We start from the raw sequence: 16,425 nt of genomic DNA on the forward strand, positions 1-16,425 counted from the left end.
TATAATTTAGCAGAGCAAAAATACTACGAGTCTCTTCTGCTTCAAGAAGTCACCTAGAGCCCGCTCAATACTTCAGTTCTCACATAGGTGAGCTCAAGCCAGGTTCGATATTTAAGCGGCAACACAGTGAAAGAAGAAGCCCAAAAGAAGATTACATCTATTTCAAGGCGATTCACTTAACAGACCCAAACTTTCAAAATGCAGAACATCTCAATGACATCAAAAAAAGTCCCAAGGAGGAAAAGTCAACTCTGGTTACGCATATGGCAGTAGCCATCATTTGAAGGGGCTATCGGTAAAGAGAAACAAACAGTTCTCTTTACCGATTACCGCATCAATTACAATCACCAATTAATAAGCATTCTAGAATGTTCCTTTGTTTGATGAAGTCAGCTTGGGCTTTGAGACAAACTGTGACATCATTCACAGGATGGTTCCCAACGTATTTGCGGATCTAGCACTTTTCTCCAATAAAATTTAAAAAGTTTCCCATACAACGGAATTTAACGTATGTAAATCAAAAGTGCAGGCAGATGCGAGGAGTGGAGGAAGGGGTTTGGGATGTAGGACATGGAACTGCATCCACCTCCACACAGTCATTCAAGGCCTACGGAAGGGCCTGTGAGACACTGTCAAAAACTGAGGCTCAATGACGCAATCACCTTGTTCTTCTCATATTTTAGCCTTTGCCGCTCTTCTAACACAGCTCTGCGCTTGTCCGCCTTCAGCCTCTGCTCCTCGAGCCTCTTCCGCCTGTCCTGCAGCTGCTTCTCCCGGAGCTGTTTGGCTTTTTCTTCTTTCTCCAACCAGACAGATTTCTTGGCAGCTGACAAAAAGAAACAGGATCAGAATTCTAATTATCCACAGATGCTGTGAGACTTCTCGTAGCAATATTGAACTTGGTTACTTGCATAGTAAACATCACACAGTAAATCATCAAAACCCTTTTACGAATCGAATGTGTAATGTGTGGTCAGACACCCCCAGCAGACACTGTTCCTTATGAGTTGAGTTTGCCATTTGTACACAGTAACAGTAGGCCTGGGTGGTAAACTCCGCTCGCAGAGTTTTTCCCACTCTGTGTAGAGCACGGAGTTCCGAAAAACTCCACGTAACAGTGAGGAGCAGAGTTTTTCCTCGTTTGAGGCTCACCAACATTAAGTTGGCAAGCGTGAGCGAGGAAAATCAAACGCTAGACCACCTCCTGGCGAGACTTCTCAACGTGGGCAGTCACAGCAGGTTTCTGCCGCTCACGTTGAGAAACCAGCCGCTTGCGTTAAGGAAGCTGCCGCTCAAGTAGAACTGGAGCAGCAGAAAGAAGCTGCACCCTCTTGCGCTGCATGTGGTGCCTGCCGTTCACACTAATTTTAAAGCGCGACAAACATACTGCTCTAAAAATCAGCAAGACTTACCTCAATTCGCCACTTGTGGAACTCTACAGAGGGTGCGCTCCACCCAAGCATAAGTAACAGTATTATCATTTTGTATACCCTTAATACGAAGGCCCTCCTTTTCTGGTCTACACACAAGAGGCTGATCATATGGGCGGGCACACAAAAGGGTACCTGGTAAAAAGATGTTTAGAAGGCACCATGCGACGGGCTAAGCCCAACAGGTAGGTCACTGGAATTCTGTGACCACAGCATTTTCAGCATAATTAAGCCTATCTGAACCTGCCACACAATTCACCATCTGATGCATATTTTGCACACTTAAGAAAATTGTGTAGGAGAGGAGCTGGTGGGTGGTTTGCACGTGTATGTTAGTTCTCAAACACAGGTTGGCAGTACCAACTCAATAATTCTTCCTTCTACAGTTGACAGATTGACTACCAGCGAATAAGGTAACCACAGCAAAAATGTATCTGTGGTGCACTAGTGAAATAGCCTTTGACATTATTGGCATCCTGTATGGAATGCCAAGATTGCCTCAATGAATCAGAAAGAGGAGAATGCGGTTATTAACCAGCATGGGAGGGTTAGTGAAAATATGAAGTGGGCATGAAGAAGGCAAGGACATGTGGCTTGTTTATGAAGGGAGAGTTTGGGTAGAGGGCGGGTGCTAATAGCCTTTCCGCCTAAATGTTGATGCCATTAACAGCTAGAAATTACCGCTCATTACGCATCCTCACCTTTGATCCCGAACCATAATTGTGAAGCAGGTAATTGGCCTTGCTCAACATTGGCATGAGGATAAGAATGCTGAATTATTATTGAATCAAAGATCGCTGCTGATAGTTTGGGTGCTCTTCTGAATCCAGGGTGGTTTTAAACATTGAGCTAGCACCTGTGTTTAGAGTCTGTAGTTCATTGTGCCTTTCACCACACACTCCCTGCAGAGGAGCCGTTCTCGTGTAAACAGTGGCGGCTCCTGCGCAATGGCGGAGAAGCGCCGCCCCACTGCCTGGCGCAGAGCCAGAACATTTTTCTTGGTTCTGAGCCAGCTTGTGCATGGAGGGGCGGGGCATGGGAGGATGGAAGAGGAAGGCTTGTGCACTCTCCAAGTGCTCATGTGTGTTTGGCCAGCCGTTTCAGGCCGACGAAAACACAGATGTGCTCTTCGGTTTGCAGCCGGGCTGGAGAAACCCCACATACTAAATGACCTGAGCAGAGCTTCTTTCCTGCCCGCTCAGGCCAATTCCCGTGCGGCTCTGCAGAGTAGGGATTGGCTGGGAGTCTGTCCCAGGAGCTGCTGGGACACAGGAAGAGGCAGGAGCAAGGCAACACAGGAGGTGGTATCAGGTACCTTTTTATAATTATTATTAACCCGTCGTCCTGTCCCCCGTGCTACCCCCACCCGCCTCACCACCCTTTGTTAGTGACGGTTGCCACTGTGTATAAAACACACATGCGGGCCAAGCATGTTTTCAGATCGCATAGCCGTTCCTGTTCGGCATCCCGATTTTGCCGCTTACCAATGCGGTTAAAAAATATACAGAGTGGTCTTTCACTCCACACGGAAGTGGGTATTTGTCAGGCACCTCTTGCTTTTGGCTGATTGGTGTATTCTTCCAGTGCACTGCAAGAGGGAGTATTTTGCATCCCAAAAGTACACAATCATTACACATTATGTCATAGATGCATTGCTTTCTAAAGCAGTATACATCGTATTTGTTTCTTCACTGCAAAAGGCTGAATATTTTAGTTAGTGGTCAGAATGCAAGATAAACCTATTGACGTGTGCCTTGACTATTACAAGTTACCCCAAACTTGGAGGCAACACCACTAGATTCACCCCCATGTACTCTGCCAACTAGTGTACTATAAACATAAATGCATGCTAAGAATGTTGCATAAAACTGTACGCATGTTACGCAAGACTCACTAGGCTGCTTATTAATTACGAAAGTCCACGTTGCAAACCAAAAGAGGCAACTTGGTTGGGGAATCATTCGCCAGGTTTGGTCACTCTCAACCCACACTGGCGCTTCCACCCAATACCTGGTGAAACCAGGCACAGGCTTTTAAAGCCTGCGAGTCATTTCTGGGTAGGCCAGTGACTTTAAACAGTCAGCCGGGTTCAGGTATAGTTATATGGAGGTTAGGCAGAGCCTGGGGCCCGGCGCCCCTTCGAAGGCATTAGCCTGCCAGGAAGTCACCTGATTCCCCTATAGGCCGGATTAGTGCACTATGGATAATAACACAATGCTGATAGTTAAAGGAACTTTAAAAACCGCAAAGTGCTCATACCTGCTGAGAACGCTCGCTATCCGTTACCTCGCAAATGAGATTTTTGCACCCCAGCTACCAACGAAAATTCAAAATATAGCAGAGTTTGTAAAACAATGACGCATAGGCTTGTTTTTAAAGAGTGCTCAGTATTCCCTCGTCGCGCTTCACATTGAAATCCATCATCTGAGATCCATACGTTTGCAGAAGGGATTAAAAGCACTTAGCCAGTGGAGGGATGTGTGCATTGAGGCGTCCTGCCACATGGCACTGGGGAGCAGCCGCACAGGAAGAGCATTTCCCTGCCAGAAATCCAAGCCAAGCTCTTCGCTGCCTCAGGGGAATGATATGCAGCAAGTGTGTACCCAAGAAAGGACAGACAGACTAAGAGGGTGTCTGGACGGCCTTGTTATATACTAGAGAAATCAAAGACCCCCTGTGATGACCTGCACCAGGAGGAATAGAAAACAGGAGCCTTAGGTACCAGTTTACATCTCCATGGAAGACAAGTACAACAGCTTCTTCCTGACAACTGGCTACCAGGGACTTCAAGTCCAGGGATTGCTCCAAACAGATCAGCTTCCTCTGCAGTGAGACTGTGAGAAACTCCAAGCCCTGGTGGGGACCTAGCGCCGCATTCTCCTGCCCCACGGCATAACCCTCGTCGCCATGACCACCTGGCTTAAGGCGAGATACGCAGGGCTCGAGTCAGGGTACCACACGGGTGGACGGCGTCCCTCCACTTATTTTACTTGGGGGACGCCGTCCCCCCTGCCAAACAGCTGGACTTCACTCTTTGGCCTCTCTGGGACGAGGAGCTCAGCACCTTTTGTGACGTCACTTCTTGTCGTGACGTCACTCCCGGTGACAGCGTCCCCCTTACTTCTTTTTTTACGACTTGTTCCCTGGAGATACGAGATGTTAAGAGCAACTCGTTTACTCTCCCCGGGCTGCTGACGCTACTTCCGGTTGTTGCGGGCACCTGGCGGAGGGGTAAGGGGATAAATACCTGGTGCTCTTGGCCCCCATCCTCTTTGGGCAGGCTTCCAGCAACCTCTGCATACAAAGCAGGCCTCACCGACCAGAATATAAAAAAAAATGGACAGGTGGGAATCGGATAACTATGAGCTATATATTAGGCCCTGAGGGGTGTTGCTTCATAAATGTATTACCCTTCCCCCGCAGTGAAAAGATCACACCCGGGGTGATTACTCCTAAAGAAAGGGTTTTTGGTACGAGGAAGGGCAATGCATTCCTGTGCAACGTTTCAGACTGTGGTTCTGCAATCGCACTTTTTGTATATAGGTTTGTGAATTTTATGCTTGAAGTGAAAAACATACGGTTTTGCATGACAAACCTGTGTTTGTGTGTTACAGCCATCAGAAGCTTTGTAGGAGAGCAATGACGATTGCTTCCCTGTATCCGCCTTCTTTATTTCTTGCTAGTGGTCAGAGTTTGGGTCATCGGCCACTCATTCGACGCAAGAGTGGCACAACAGGTGAAGTCAAGGAACTGGAGCCATTGCTTGTCTAACACCCTGCTGACGTAGATAGGTTTCCCCGGCATGGGATGGCCAAACCTATTGAACAAGCTGCACCAGAAGCTTTACGATGAACCTAGGAGCCCCCCCATATGCTAGTGATCCACTTGTGAGGAAATGATTCAACTACTTTAGGCCGGCGTGCCGCTTGGTTCTGGCCATGAGGAAGCCCATTATAGATATTGGTAGATTTTTGGGCTCCTGCTAAACAATTTGGTCTGTGATTATCCCTCGCCAGCTGTGCAGGGAGCACGGTCAGAAGCGGCAATTGAGGTGGCTCGGAGACAAATTAACAGTGCTATGAGGAAGTATACAGAGGAGAGGGGCAGGGGTCTTTTAAGGCTTAGCCTGATCAATATGCACACCAAAGGTTACTTTGCAGAGGATGGAGTCCACTTATTGGATGTGGGCACAGCTATTCCTTTTAGACTTGCAGGAGGCACTGGAGACAGGTAAATTGGTGGCAGGGGAATAGGCAAGACTTCATTGGGTGGGCCCCAGAGCCAATGGCGGTCACCTCTGTGGCATGGTGGAGTTACAGTGCGATCCAAAGGATTTTGAGGCAAGAAGTAACCATGAAGGGAGAACAAAGGGGATGCTCCATGCCAACTCCCAAGAGTCTTTATGGCACGACCCAAGGATATAAGCGGCAGCGCCCTGTTAGTCCCAAGGGCATTTGTAAACCTGAGCAACTGGAGGCTTGCCCTGTACCGCTCCGCCACAGCATGCAAGTTCTTTCCAATGGGGAGCATAGTGTGGGAAACACCAAAGCACCCGATGGGGTGTAGTCCAGGTGCTTGTTGTCTAACCAGGTGGGCGGTCAACATAGTTTGCTCATCGCTGAGCGCCCCTGTATCGCCCTTAAGTTAACCCAATTTTGTCTTGCTTCCATATGCAATAATAGACTTGCAGCTAAGCGCTCTCCAGCAACAACTGGTGTGGCCTCGTCTTTGCTTATGGTTTATGCATTTCAACCAGGGCAGTAAGTATGGTGGGCTATGGGTTATCAGCACTATGCCCCTGTGGGACGCTATCTTTTTCAAGTTCCACTATGCCCGTTCAGCGACTACAGTGATCTTATGTGGGCTCAAAGAATAAGGATATTCCCTTCACTTAACAATCGAGTGGTTAACCTTGACAACTTCATAGAGCAACAAAGCATGTTAATTTGAAAAATTGGGTGCATGTTGCCCATCTATAAATCGTGGAGGAGATGGTCTGGAGCCAAGTGTTAGCATACACATCTGTGCTTCAAGTTCAAGACAAATGCATGACTCGTTTGTTACGGTGCCAATTTTGACATGTACTCCATTTGAAGTTATCTGTGGTCATCAGATCTCCAACAAAACACAAGCATAATGATACTTTTAAAGAAATATACAAATATATATTTCATATGCATTAGAAAACAAATTGTACTGATATAATTACAGGTGAATTTAATTTTTCGTGTATGTTTGTGACCACATCAATTAACATTAAGAGAATAAAGCATGATGTGCAAAAGGTAATCAGAATTGGACCTTGTATTCTTATTAATTTTCTTCTCTACAGCACTTCACATTTTAAAAATTAATCTGTCAGTGGGGACACCAGTCTTGGACTGAAATTGCACAGATAATGAATGAGATGAGTTAGTAGAATGTACTGTTCTACTTTCTCATGTGGTCAAAAATAGGAAAGGGTGGGGCTTAAGCTGTGGGCACTATTATTGTAACAGTCTTTTATTGGAGTTTAGTCAGTTTGTGCTCTTTCCCAGTGTATATGTTGATGCGTTTCGACCCCCCAAAACTATTAGTGACAGTTTTCTTAATTACTTGGACTCCATATATCTTAAACTAATGATGCAACTAAGTATCTCTTTACGTAAACTTTTTTTAACACACAAATTTATGTCTTGCCTCGAGTCAGCCAATGCTCCCATTTGCAATCCACCCAGAAGGTGGGACCATGAACTTGGTCCACTAGAATTTAGGCCACAACTCCTATTTATATGACGATACAGCCATGACCACACGAAGATAGGCTTACAAAGAGCTTTAATGGCCCTAAACAGCTTCAACATCGCCAATAGCCTGACAGTCAACAAAGGGAATACTAAGGTCATCATCTTCGGACCCTACCATCAGCAACGGCAAGCACAGTGGCAGTTGGGAAATGCTCAAATACACTCTGTGGCCTCTTACAACTACTTGGGGGTCTGGTACTCGGAACGGGACAAAGCAAATGTCCACCTCAATCAGCTGGCTTTGAAAGCCAACAAGGTAACACATTTGCTAAGACAACTAAGCCAGTACCTTATCAGCCCCTCTGCAAGTCCAATACTGATAGCTTTAAGAGCAAATCTTCTTCCTGCAATCTCCTATGGACATTTGGCTTTCCCTGGGAAGCTGGACGCCCTTCTCAACTCTGACCAAGCCAAGGCTTACAAGTCGGTGTTACAGATACCAAGGTCTGCAAGAAGAACCAGGCTGAGACTGGAGCTTGGCCTAGCAAGGCCAGATGTGATTGGCCAGGGGGAGCTTATCAAGTTGTACCTAAGGGTATTAAAGGCCCCGGCTAACTCCTTAAAACAGCAATTGAGATCCATTTTTGAAGACCCAGTATCGACATGGCACACTAGGCTGGGAAATGCAACTAAAGCTCTTAAATTAGTGGAAGAAAATCTCGCGCGGCAGGATATCCCGCTGAATGTTTGGAAGAGAGCCATTAACAAACACGTGTATGAAATCTCCTTTGAACTTGATTACAAATCCCATCGCCGAAGCTCCAATGTGGAACCCCTAAACAATTCATACACTGCAGGCAAAGCACAACTATATCTAAGCGAGGCTATCACAACACAGGCCCGAAGCAAAATTCTATCTATGAGGCTGATCACGCTCGGGATAGTAGATTTCAAACCCGCTTGGGCCCAAAGAGGGGACTCCATATCCTGCAGGCTATGTACGTACAAAAGGGAATCCTGGCTACACCTTCTCTGCTGCTGTCCTCATTTCAAGAATGAACGCCGGCGACTGCTGCGCCCGATCTGCCTCAATCGGAGCTTAACAACATGCTCGGAAGCATCAGCTCTGTGTTTGTCAACCACCACCACCACTATGACACTAGCGAGATCAGCGAAATTTGTTCACCAAATTAGACTAGCGCTAAAAACCCATAACGAGAGCATTTCATCATTAAGGAAGTTCACCCCAAATGCAACGGATCAGAGTTGAAGTGAACTTGTCACGTAGTATCATTGACAGTGACACTTGTACGCCCCCCTATGAAATAAAGCAAAGACTTATTCCTACGTATACAAGGCTGGAAAAGGCCAATCAAATGGGACTAAGACTGGGGGAGCAGTACCCTTCTTCCTTATTTTGTTTTTTTACACCATTCTTTTAACAGTACAGGCGTACACCTTTTTTAAACAAGTAAAGAAGTTTTAGAATTACTGTTCTCTGTACTTTCTATTTTTACTGTAAATATTTTAATTAATTGTACAGTTAATAAAAAACCTTGAAGATGGAATCCTGCACATCTTGTACATACTTTACTAGTGAGACATCAAATGTCTAATTTCTACAGCTCCAGAACTCCTATGGATTCCATTTCCAGGCCCCCCACTCAATTCCCATACAACAAACACAACAGGATTCGAAACCATATACACAATATTACACTCCAAACATCTATAGGACTCTGTAAATTCCAGCCCTCACATCGACAAGAACTTGAGTTGAAGAATTAATTGGTCCTTTTGGTAAATGAGAAACCTATACTGCCCTGCAGCAAAGAAGCTTGAAATCCCACCAGTGGACGACAACCACAGCCTGGAAAATGGGAGACAGTCTTTTTTTTATTGGAGCAGAAATTCGCTGCCTACAGAATGTTTTGAAAACACCCAAAATATATATGAAGAACCTACAAGAGCAGGAGAACCACCACACCATGTAATCAATAAAAAAAGAACACTCTACTTTGGAATCATCTATCAACATCCACAGCATGGTCAAAGGGAAGAGACGGTCATTACAGCAGAGGAGTCGTGAACACTGCTCGGTCCTGCCACAAGTATTTCACTTTTCTTAGGGATGTAGACAGTTTATACCCGAATAAAAGTTCTTTTCAGGCACAAAGTTGCTGGAGAGTTCGCGGGAGAGATATAAAAGCAAGTTTTGTGTTCACAATGTTTTCAGAAATTTTAGTACTGATAGAGTTTGTCTGTGTGTGTATGTTAAAGTGAACATTCTGTACAATGTGTGCCAGGAAGGAGATGTGAAAAAGAATAAAGTGAGGGATATCAAGAGAGGACAAAAAGGAGAGGGGAACAAGAATAGATGCTGAATGCTGACACTTAATTCAGAAGGCTGTTATTGCCCTTTTCACTTTTCTGTTGGTTATTAGACTATATATAAATCACACGCTATTTTGCTTGCCCATCTCTGGTAGGTTCCATAAAGTTGCGCAATACTCCATATGTGGCCCCAGAAATGGGCCAACAGTCCAGTTGCAGCCTCTAGAACTGGATTCTGCACTGAAGATTTTGCCCCTGCAAAATCAATAATGTACACCAGATGAGACCATCACTAGTCAATCTTGATAAAGCCAAATGAAAGTGAATAGTTTGAGAAATGTAAATAGTGCAGATTTCCCCTCCAGAACTGTACAACAAAACCCCACCAGTGATTAAAAAACCTCTGGATCCTGCTATATTTATAGGACCAGCTGAAGGAATAGCACCCGATCCACTAGTCATGATCCTAAAGCGCATCTTACACTATACTATTGCCAGCGATGTGTGAACTATGCAACTCCTAAAACATAGAAACACCGACAGCTATGCCCAACAAACGTCCCTGAGCTAGGTAACTTTGATGTTGCATCTAGAGCAGGACATCAGAACTAACGATCATACTCTTAATCACCCTACATAACAGTAGTAACTTAAAAATGTCGATTTACAGGTACTGCCAATACATTGTATTCCCTCCCGCCTCTTACAATCACTTAACACATCGCTTGCCCCTTTCTCCTCAGCATTTGGACCAACCACAGCCAGAGTCAGTCAAGGTTTCATCATTGCCCACTTTTCAATAATGTATATCTCAGCTTTCTATCCTCATCGCCGCCATCAACCTTTGAGGATACAATAACACAGACGGTACAGAAACCAAACAATCTTAAACACCCATTTGATCTTCAGTGGTTCATCAATGGATTCGAACCAACTACATCATGCTAAACACTTCGAAAACAGATTCTGGGAAATGAACCAAATAGCACCAGTCCACCATTGGGCTGAAAGAACTTGGATATTCACTATGTGCTTCAAACTAAATAATAAATCTACATGCAATTATTAAGCCTAATACCTCCCTTTCGGCAGAAGTTAATCAGCTTTGATATGATCCGTCTCTAGCACGTTTCAAAAAGGAGACCAAAACCTTCCTCATGGGTAAATTCCTCACCTAAGTCCTGCCCGCAACCACCACATTGTGCCGGACTATTCTAGGACTACCGCTTTCCCAGATCACCAACTCCCCACGATGAGAAAATATGGGACCACTGACGGTGATTATAACCATACATGTTGATCTGGTGTGTTTCTGCACTTTAAACCTTTTGTTTGTTCAACACTGTAGCACTCGGATACCCTCACGGGTCAAGTTTGCGCTCCATAAAAAATAAAAATAAATAAATAATAAATCCTTTTACATAATGTGATCACTACATCAAATTTACTCGTAACAAAGCTTGGCTCAATGGTAAATCATTACGTTGACTGCAAGCAGCTAGACATGCTACCTTTTAACCAATGTGCTTCGAGCTATCCAGGGAACCAAACCACTCTTCCTTCTGCAAAAACTCTATGGCTACCATCAAGATATTTCACTTCACTCTAGATTGGTGACCCTTTTGGCTTTCTCTCCCTTTAAGCTTTGCATCAGGAGAAGCTCAATTCAATCAATCAGTGAAGACATGGAACATGATTCTTGCTGGAATAAGTAGAATGGACCAGTACTTGAGATTCTGGAGAGCATGAATAACCAGACTCCTCCTGCACACATAACTGCATGCCACAAACCACTGCAAAAATCAGAAAAAAAAGGTATCTGCATATTATGGGCTCGCATCTTTTTTCGATCTTTTATACAATACATTGTGCTTATGAACATTCTCTAAGTCTTACAGACCTTCACTAACACCGCCCTCAGAGGTTAGGACTATGATCACCCTATTGAGCATATAGTCCGGCTCTGGGTGCACCTATACGGATTGATGAAGATCTGATGAAAGACTGGCATGTGGCACTAAATGCCCAAGCAGAATGCCCAAAAAAGAGCAAGATACCCGGGAAAAGGGAAGTCATTACCAGCTGGACTGCGGAGACACTTCTGGTAAAGCTGCAAATGTGGCAATGGTGAAAGCCTTATATTTGCTTTTGGAATGCGATTATACAGCGGTGGTTTGATGTTTGCTGATGTACATTCTTTATTAGTACATTGGTAATTTATCACGCTCAAACAAATGCACCTGTGGATCCAACAGGTATGTGACTGGTTTGGTTTTAAGTGAAATATCAATAAACAAACAAAATAATCAGTAAACAGGTTAAAAATCAAGCATTACAAAAAGGATGCCACAAAAGCCCTTATAAATCGGTGCACTCTTTGGCCTCTCTGGGGTAAAAGGAGCTGTATATATATATATATTTCTACTGTTCAAAAAAATGCAATAGAACGTAACCTGCTGACCCTGGCGCAAAACTGTGTGCGCAGAGAACAGACATGGCAAATACTACAGGTATGGCCTGCAGACTGGTTAAATGCTCCAAATTTAGTTTTCCTAGATCTCCCCCCACCCCGCCCCCGCCCCCCCAACCCCCCGCCCCCCCCCCCCCCCACCCCCACCTTCTGGGTAGGTTTGTTTTTTTCGAGGAGCTACATTGCCCCTCCAACGAGTAAAAGGAAAGAAAGCCTGGATTCTATATTCCGTTTGATTCCCAGTCACCTGGGCAAAACTTGCACTTCGGACACAGACATTTGAAACATTTTCTGCAGCCTTGGCGGCGAGGCTCGCGCCAGGCTGTGTTCCTTCCAAACCTTCCCAGCGAGGCCTGTGAAATATCAATCCCAGACGCTATGAAATATTCACGGCCCGGGTCTCTGGCTGGAGCGCGGCCCCGGGCGGAGGCGGCCGCCAGCCTTACCGGCAACAGAATCAATCTAATCAGGAGACGGACGGAAATGGAATAACACTGCTGCTGGGCAGGATTTACAGAACAAACGCCGAGGCAGTCACTAGCCCGCCACAGCAGCCCCTTCGGGGGTTCTTTTGTGTGCACTTGGAGCATTTTTGGCAGTTAAAATTAAAAGAAGATTTTGCTGCCACTCTACTTGAACCCTTGTGTTCAAATCACGTCTTTTTTTGTTTATTTTTTTAAATCACGTCCTTTTTAAAAAAAAATGTTTTGGAACGCATGGAGAGATTAAGTAATTTGCCCAGATTCACTGGACGTTGACTTGACGCAGAGGCTCGAACCTGGTTCCCTAGCTCCCAAGTTGGCAGCTCTGGCTGTTACACCACGTCCGAGCCATTACACTCTTACTCCGAGCCTTGCTTTCTTTAGCTGTCTGACGAAGGGCGCTTCAAGCACAACATGCAGAGGTTTAGCTAGGATACAAGTGCCTGCTGGGGGAGGTGTCATCTTTAAATGTGTGCTGACCTCCAGCACTTGATAGCACTGTCTGGGCATAGGTCGCTGATCAATAGTACCAGTTCAACAGTCAAATAGAGCAATAAGCAACAGAAAGGTGAGCAGTCAACCTTTGCAAAGGGGATTCCACTTCATGGCAAGACTTCACTGCGTTTTCAGTAACTTTTGAACCGTTTGGGCTAGAAACTTTGTTGTTTTTTTATCTGCAGATTAAGCATTTTATGATGGAATATGTGGCAAATGCAGCAAATCCACAAGTGTGTGAAAAATACTGTTACTGCACATAGGGCCATGAACAGAAGACACAATTGATGGACGGAATGCAGAACAAATCAAAGCATTCACCCCCAGTCAAGAGATGTGGGTTTATTCCATCACTCTTTTGCTCCCCATGCCACCCCAGTTTGGATCCAGCCATATGCAAATCAGTCTTGACCCAGTGCCTCATGGGAACAGTCCAGCCCGAACTGCCAAGCCAGGTCCTCCCTGGACCGGAAACTAGCATTCTAGGACCGGTTTCGGAAACAGCTCATAACACTTTTACGAAGTTTCACTAACTTATATTGACAACAGTTCACTAAGCTAAAATTTAAAACAAAAAACCTTAATCACATTGGATAAACCTAATACATTTACCAATGCTTGTTTATATTAGGCTGGTATGGAAAACCAGATCAAGGAGAGGGAGACAACGTGCAATTATTATATACAATGCGGAACAACGACACTGGAAAAATTCGCACTTTATAGAGAAATGGCCTGACAGTGAAAGAGCAGGAGGTGCACACTGCCCACGTGACCAAATCCACTGATGCCTAGATGATGCGGCCATAGACCTGCTCAAAAGGACTCTTTTCCGCGGAGTCCAGATCACAGTCCCAAACTGTAAGCAAGGCTGAGCAAGTACCTAGCTGGACAATCCCAAAATTTGGAAAGACACAGAGTGAGCACTTTTCACAATTCGCCATTCTACTATGCCTCTACTCAACTCCACCAGTACCATCACCCACTTGTGACTGGTGAGGTTAAAGGTGACACAATGGAAAGCAACTAGGGACTACACCTCAAAAGGCACCTGGCTCTGAACTCTATAAAGTATTAACCCCACCAGCACCGAAGGTTAGGTCAGCAGGACAGAAAAGATGGGAGAAAGCTGGGGCGGACACTCTCTGACAAGGAATGGCACGATATATTTTTCAGGACACATCATACAGCTCGGAACGTGGCTAGTAGGGAAGCCGCAATCAAAGTGGCTTGTTACTGGCGCCTGACTCCTGAACGACTCCATCAGAGTAATCCTAGACGAGACCCTAAGTGCTGGAGGGGATGCGGACAAACTGGGACTATGATCCACCTGCTGTGGGAATGCCCAGAGGTGCAGGACTACTGGGAGGAGGTGCTACGAGATATAGACCTGCACTTTAAAAACGGAGATTCCACGCTTCCCGGCATACACGATTTTAGGTCTGCCTAACAAACTGACCTTTCCACTCAAATCAATCCGTGGGAAACAGATGGGGTTGGCAATGGGCGCAGCGACACAACACATCCTCTCACTGTGGGGCAACACACGCAAACCTTCTCACACGGGATGGCTCCACAAAATATGGTTTATAATGGGGATGGAATGCATACAGGCCTCTCTCACACAAACTGCAGACACATTCCGGGAGATATGGTCGCCTTTAATTGCACTGCTCACCACCGAATTCCATGAGCTGACTTGCCCCAAATATCTCAAAGTTCTCAGACTGGTAGATGAGTTCCACAAACCTCAGGAAGTTAAGGGAACAACGAAAAAACAGAGGAGGCCCAGGTGAATCCCTAAAAGTCTTGGCAGAACACACCGGTGAGGGGGGGGGGGCGGGAAGACAGATACTTCTGTTGGGATGGAGGGGGTACAGTTTGGGGGTTGGGGAGGGGGGCTCTTTGGTGCATCACTTTGCTTAGAACTAGCTTCCTTTGCATACATGGACGCATGGCCCGAGGCCCTACGGACTGGGAGCCCCACGCCGGGATCCTAGGGAGGGGCATAAAGGGCTTGGTGGAATGCAATGGTCCTGTCATTGCAATGTACTATTTTGATGCCAATAAAAACAAATTTGATCAAAAGGCACCTGGCTCAACATGCACGCAATGGATGACAGCCAATAAATAGGGGTTCGCTCTTAGTTAAGGTAGTCAATAACCTACACAACAACTAGACTTCTGCCAGACAGTACGGCTTTCAACTCGAGGAAAAAAGGTTAAAGTTCGCTACCTCCCTACTCGGAGAAACTCTCCACCTTTAGGTGTAGGAGGCCTGAGCTTGGACTGTAACAACTCGTACCTCCCTTCCTGTACGGAGTCCAAGTGATAAAAGCTGATGTGTAAGTTCGATGTGAAGATCTCATTTTTAATACATCCGGGACAGTCGTCATCTTTATTTTTTGAGCGAAAATGATCATGGCCAACCCAAGAGGGAAAGGTTACTATGGAAACAAAAACACAACAAAAGACGATGAAACTCATGAAATGACGACATCTGCCAACGATGTTCAGAGAAATTACGGGGAGGAAATGAAAAGTTTCCGATGGCTCGGGGATCCCGCAGACACTTAGCACAAATAGAAGAGCAAACAGCAATGGATTCTGGATCAGCTGATCAAGAAGACCTCTTCTCTTGGGGCAGGGTAGGAGCAAAGGGCTAGCTGAAGCAGGAGCTCACAGGTGCGGAGTATCAAATGGATGAAAAACAGCTGCCTCCAACTAAACACCAACAAAACAGAAGTACTCATCATGAGTCCAAACCCAGACGCCTGGAACGACACCTGGTGGCCCCCCACCCTCAGAAACCCGCCCACCCCACGGACCACGCCCGCAACCCGGGAATCATCCTGGACTTAGAGCTCAAAATGGACCGCCAGATCAACTCTGTCTCACCTACTGCTTCCACACCCTCCGCCTCCACCGCAAGACCTTCAAATGGATCCCCCTCGAACACAGAAAGACCGACACTCACGCCCTGATCACCAGCAGACTCTACTATGGTAACGCACTCCACGCCGGAATAAACAAAAACCTCACCGCAAGCTACAGAACATCCAGAACGCCGCTGCAAGACTGGTCCTCGACCTGCCAAGACACTCCCACATCTCCCAGAACCTGGGCACCCTCCACTGGCTCCCCATCAAAGCTAGAGTCACCTTCAAGTTGCTCACTCACCCCCACAAGGCCCTCCACGACACCTGACCAGCATACCTGAACAGCCGACTCAAATGCCACGCACCCCAGAGGACACTACGATCAGCCCAGCTCTCCTACCCTGCACCAGAAAGACCAGATCGGGAGGCCGCTCCTTCGCGGCCAGAGCCTGGAACGCCCTTCCCCTCCATCTCAGACAGGCAACATCGCTTCCCACTTGCGCAAGAAACCTCAAAACCTGGCCCTTTGACATACCCCCACCCCTGATGGACTGGAACCTGTTAAGCCCCCTCTGTCCCCCCCAGAGCCTAGAGACCCTTACGGGCGAT

The 16,425-nt window shown here is 46.1% G+C and overlaps 1 protein-coding gene across 11 annotated transcripts in view; it reads right to left on the reverse strand.

Annotated features, from left to right (window-relative positions):
* MAP7D1 (MAP7 domain containing 1) overlaps positions 1-16,425 on the reverse strand; it is a 268,439-nt gene that overhangs the window by 98,624 nt on the left and 153,390 nt on the right. For all 11 annotated transcript variants that reach the window (XM_086956478.1, XM_086956482.1, XM_086956480.1 and 8 more), the window contains exon 4: positions 663-826. In XM_086956478.1, the coding sequence (XP_086812604.1) occupies positions 663-826 (164 nt within the window). The remainder of the gene's footprint in view (positions 1-662; positions 827-16,425) is intronic.

The sequence above is a fragment of the Lissotriton vulgaris genome, chromosome 2_1 (assembly GCF_964263255.1).
Source record: "Lissotriton vulgaris chromosome 2_1, aLisVul1.2, whole genome shotgun sequence".
NCBI classification, from domain to species: domain Eukaryota; kingdom Metazoa; phylum Chordata; class Amphibia; order Caudata; family Salamandridae; genus Lissotriton; species Lissotriton vulgaris.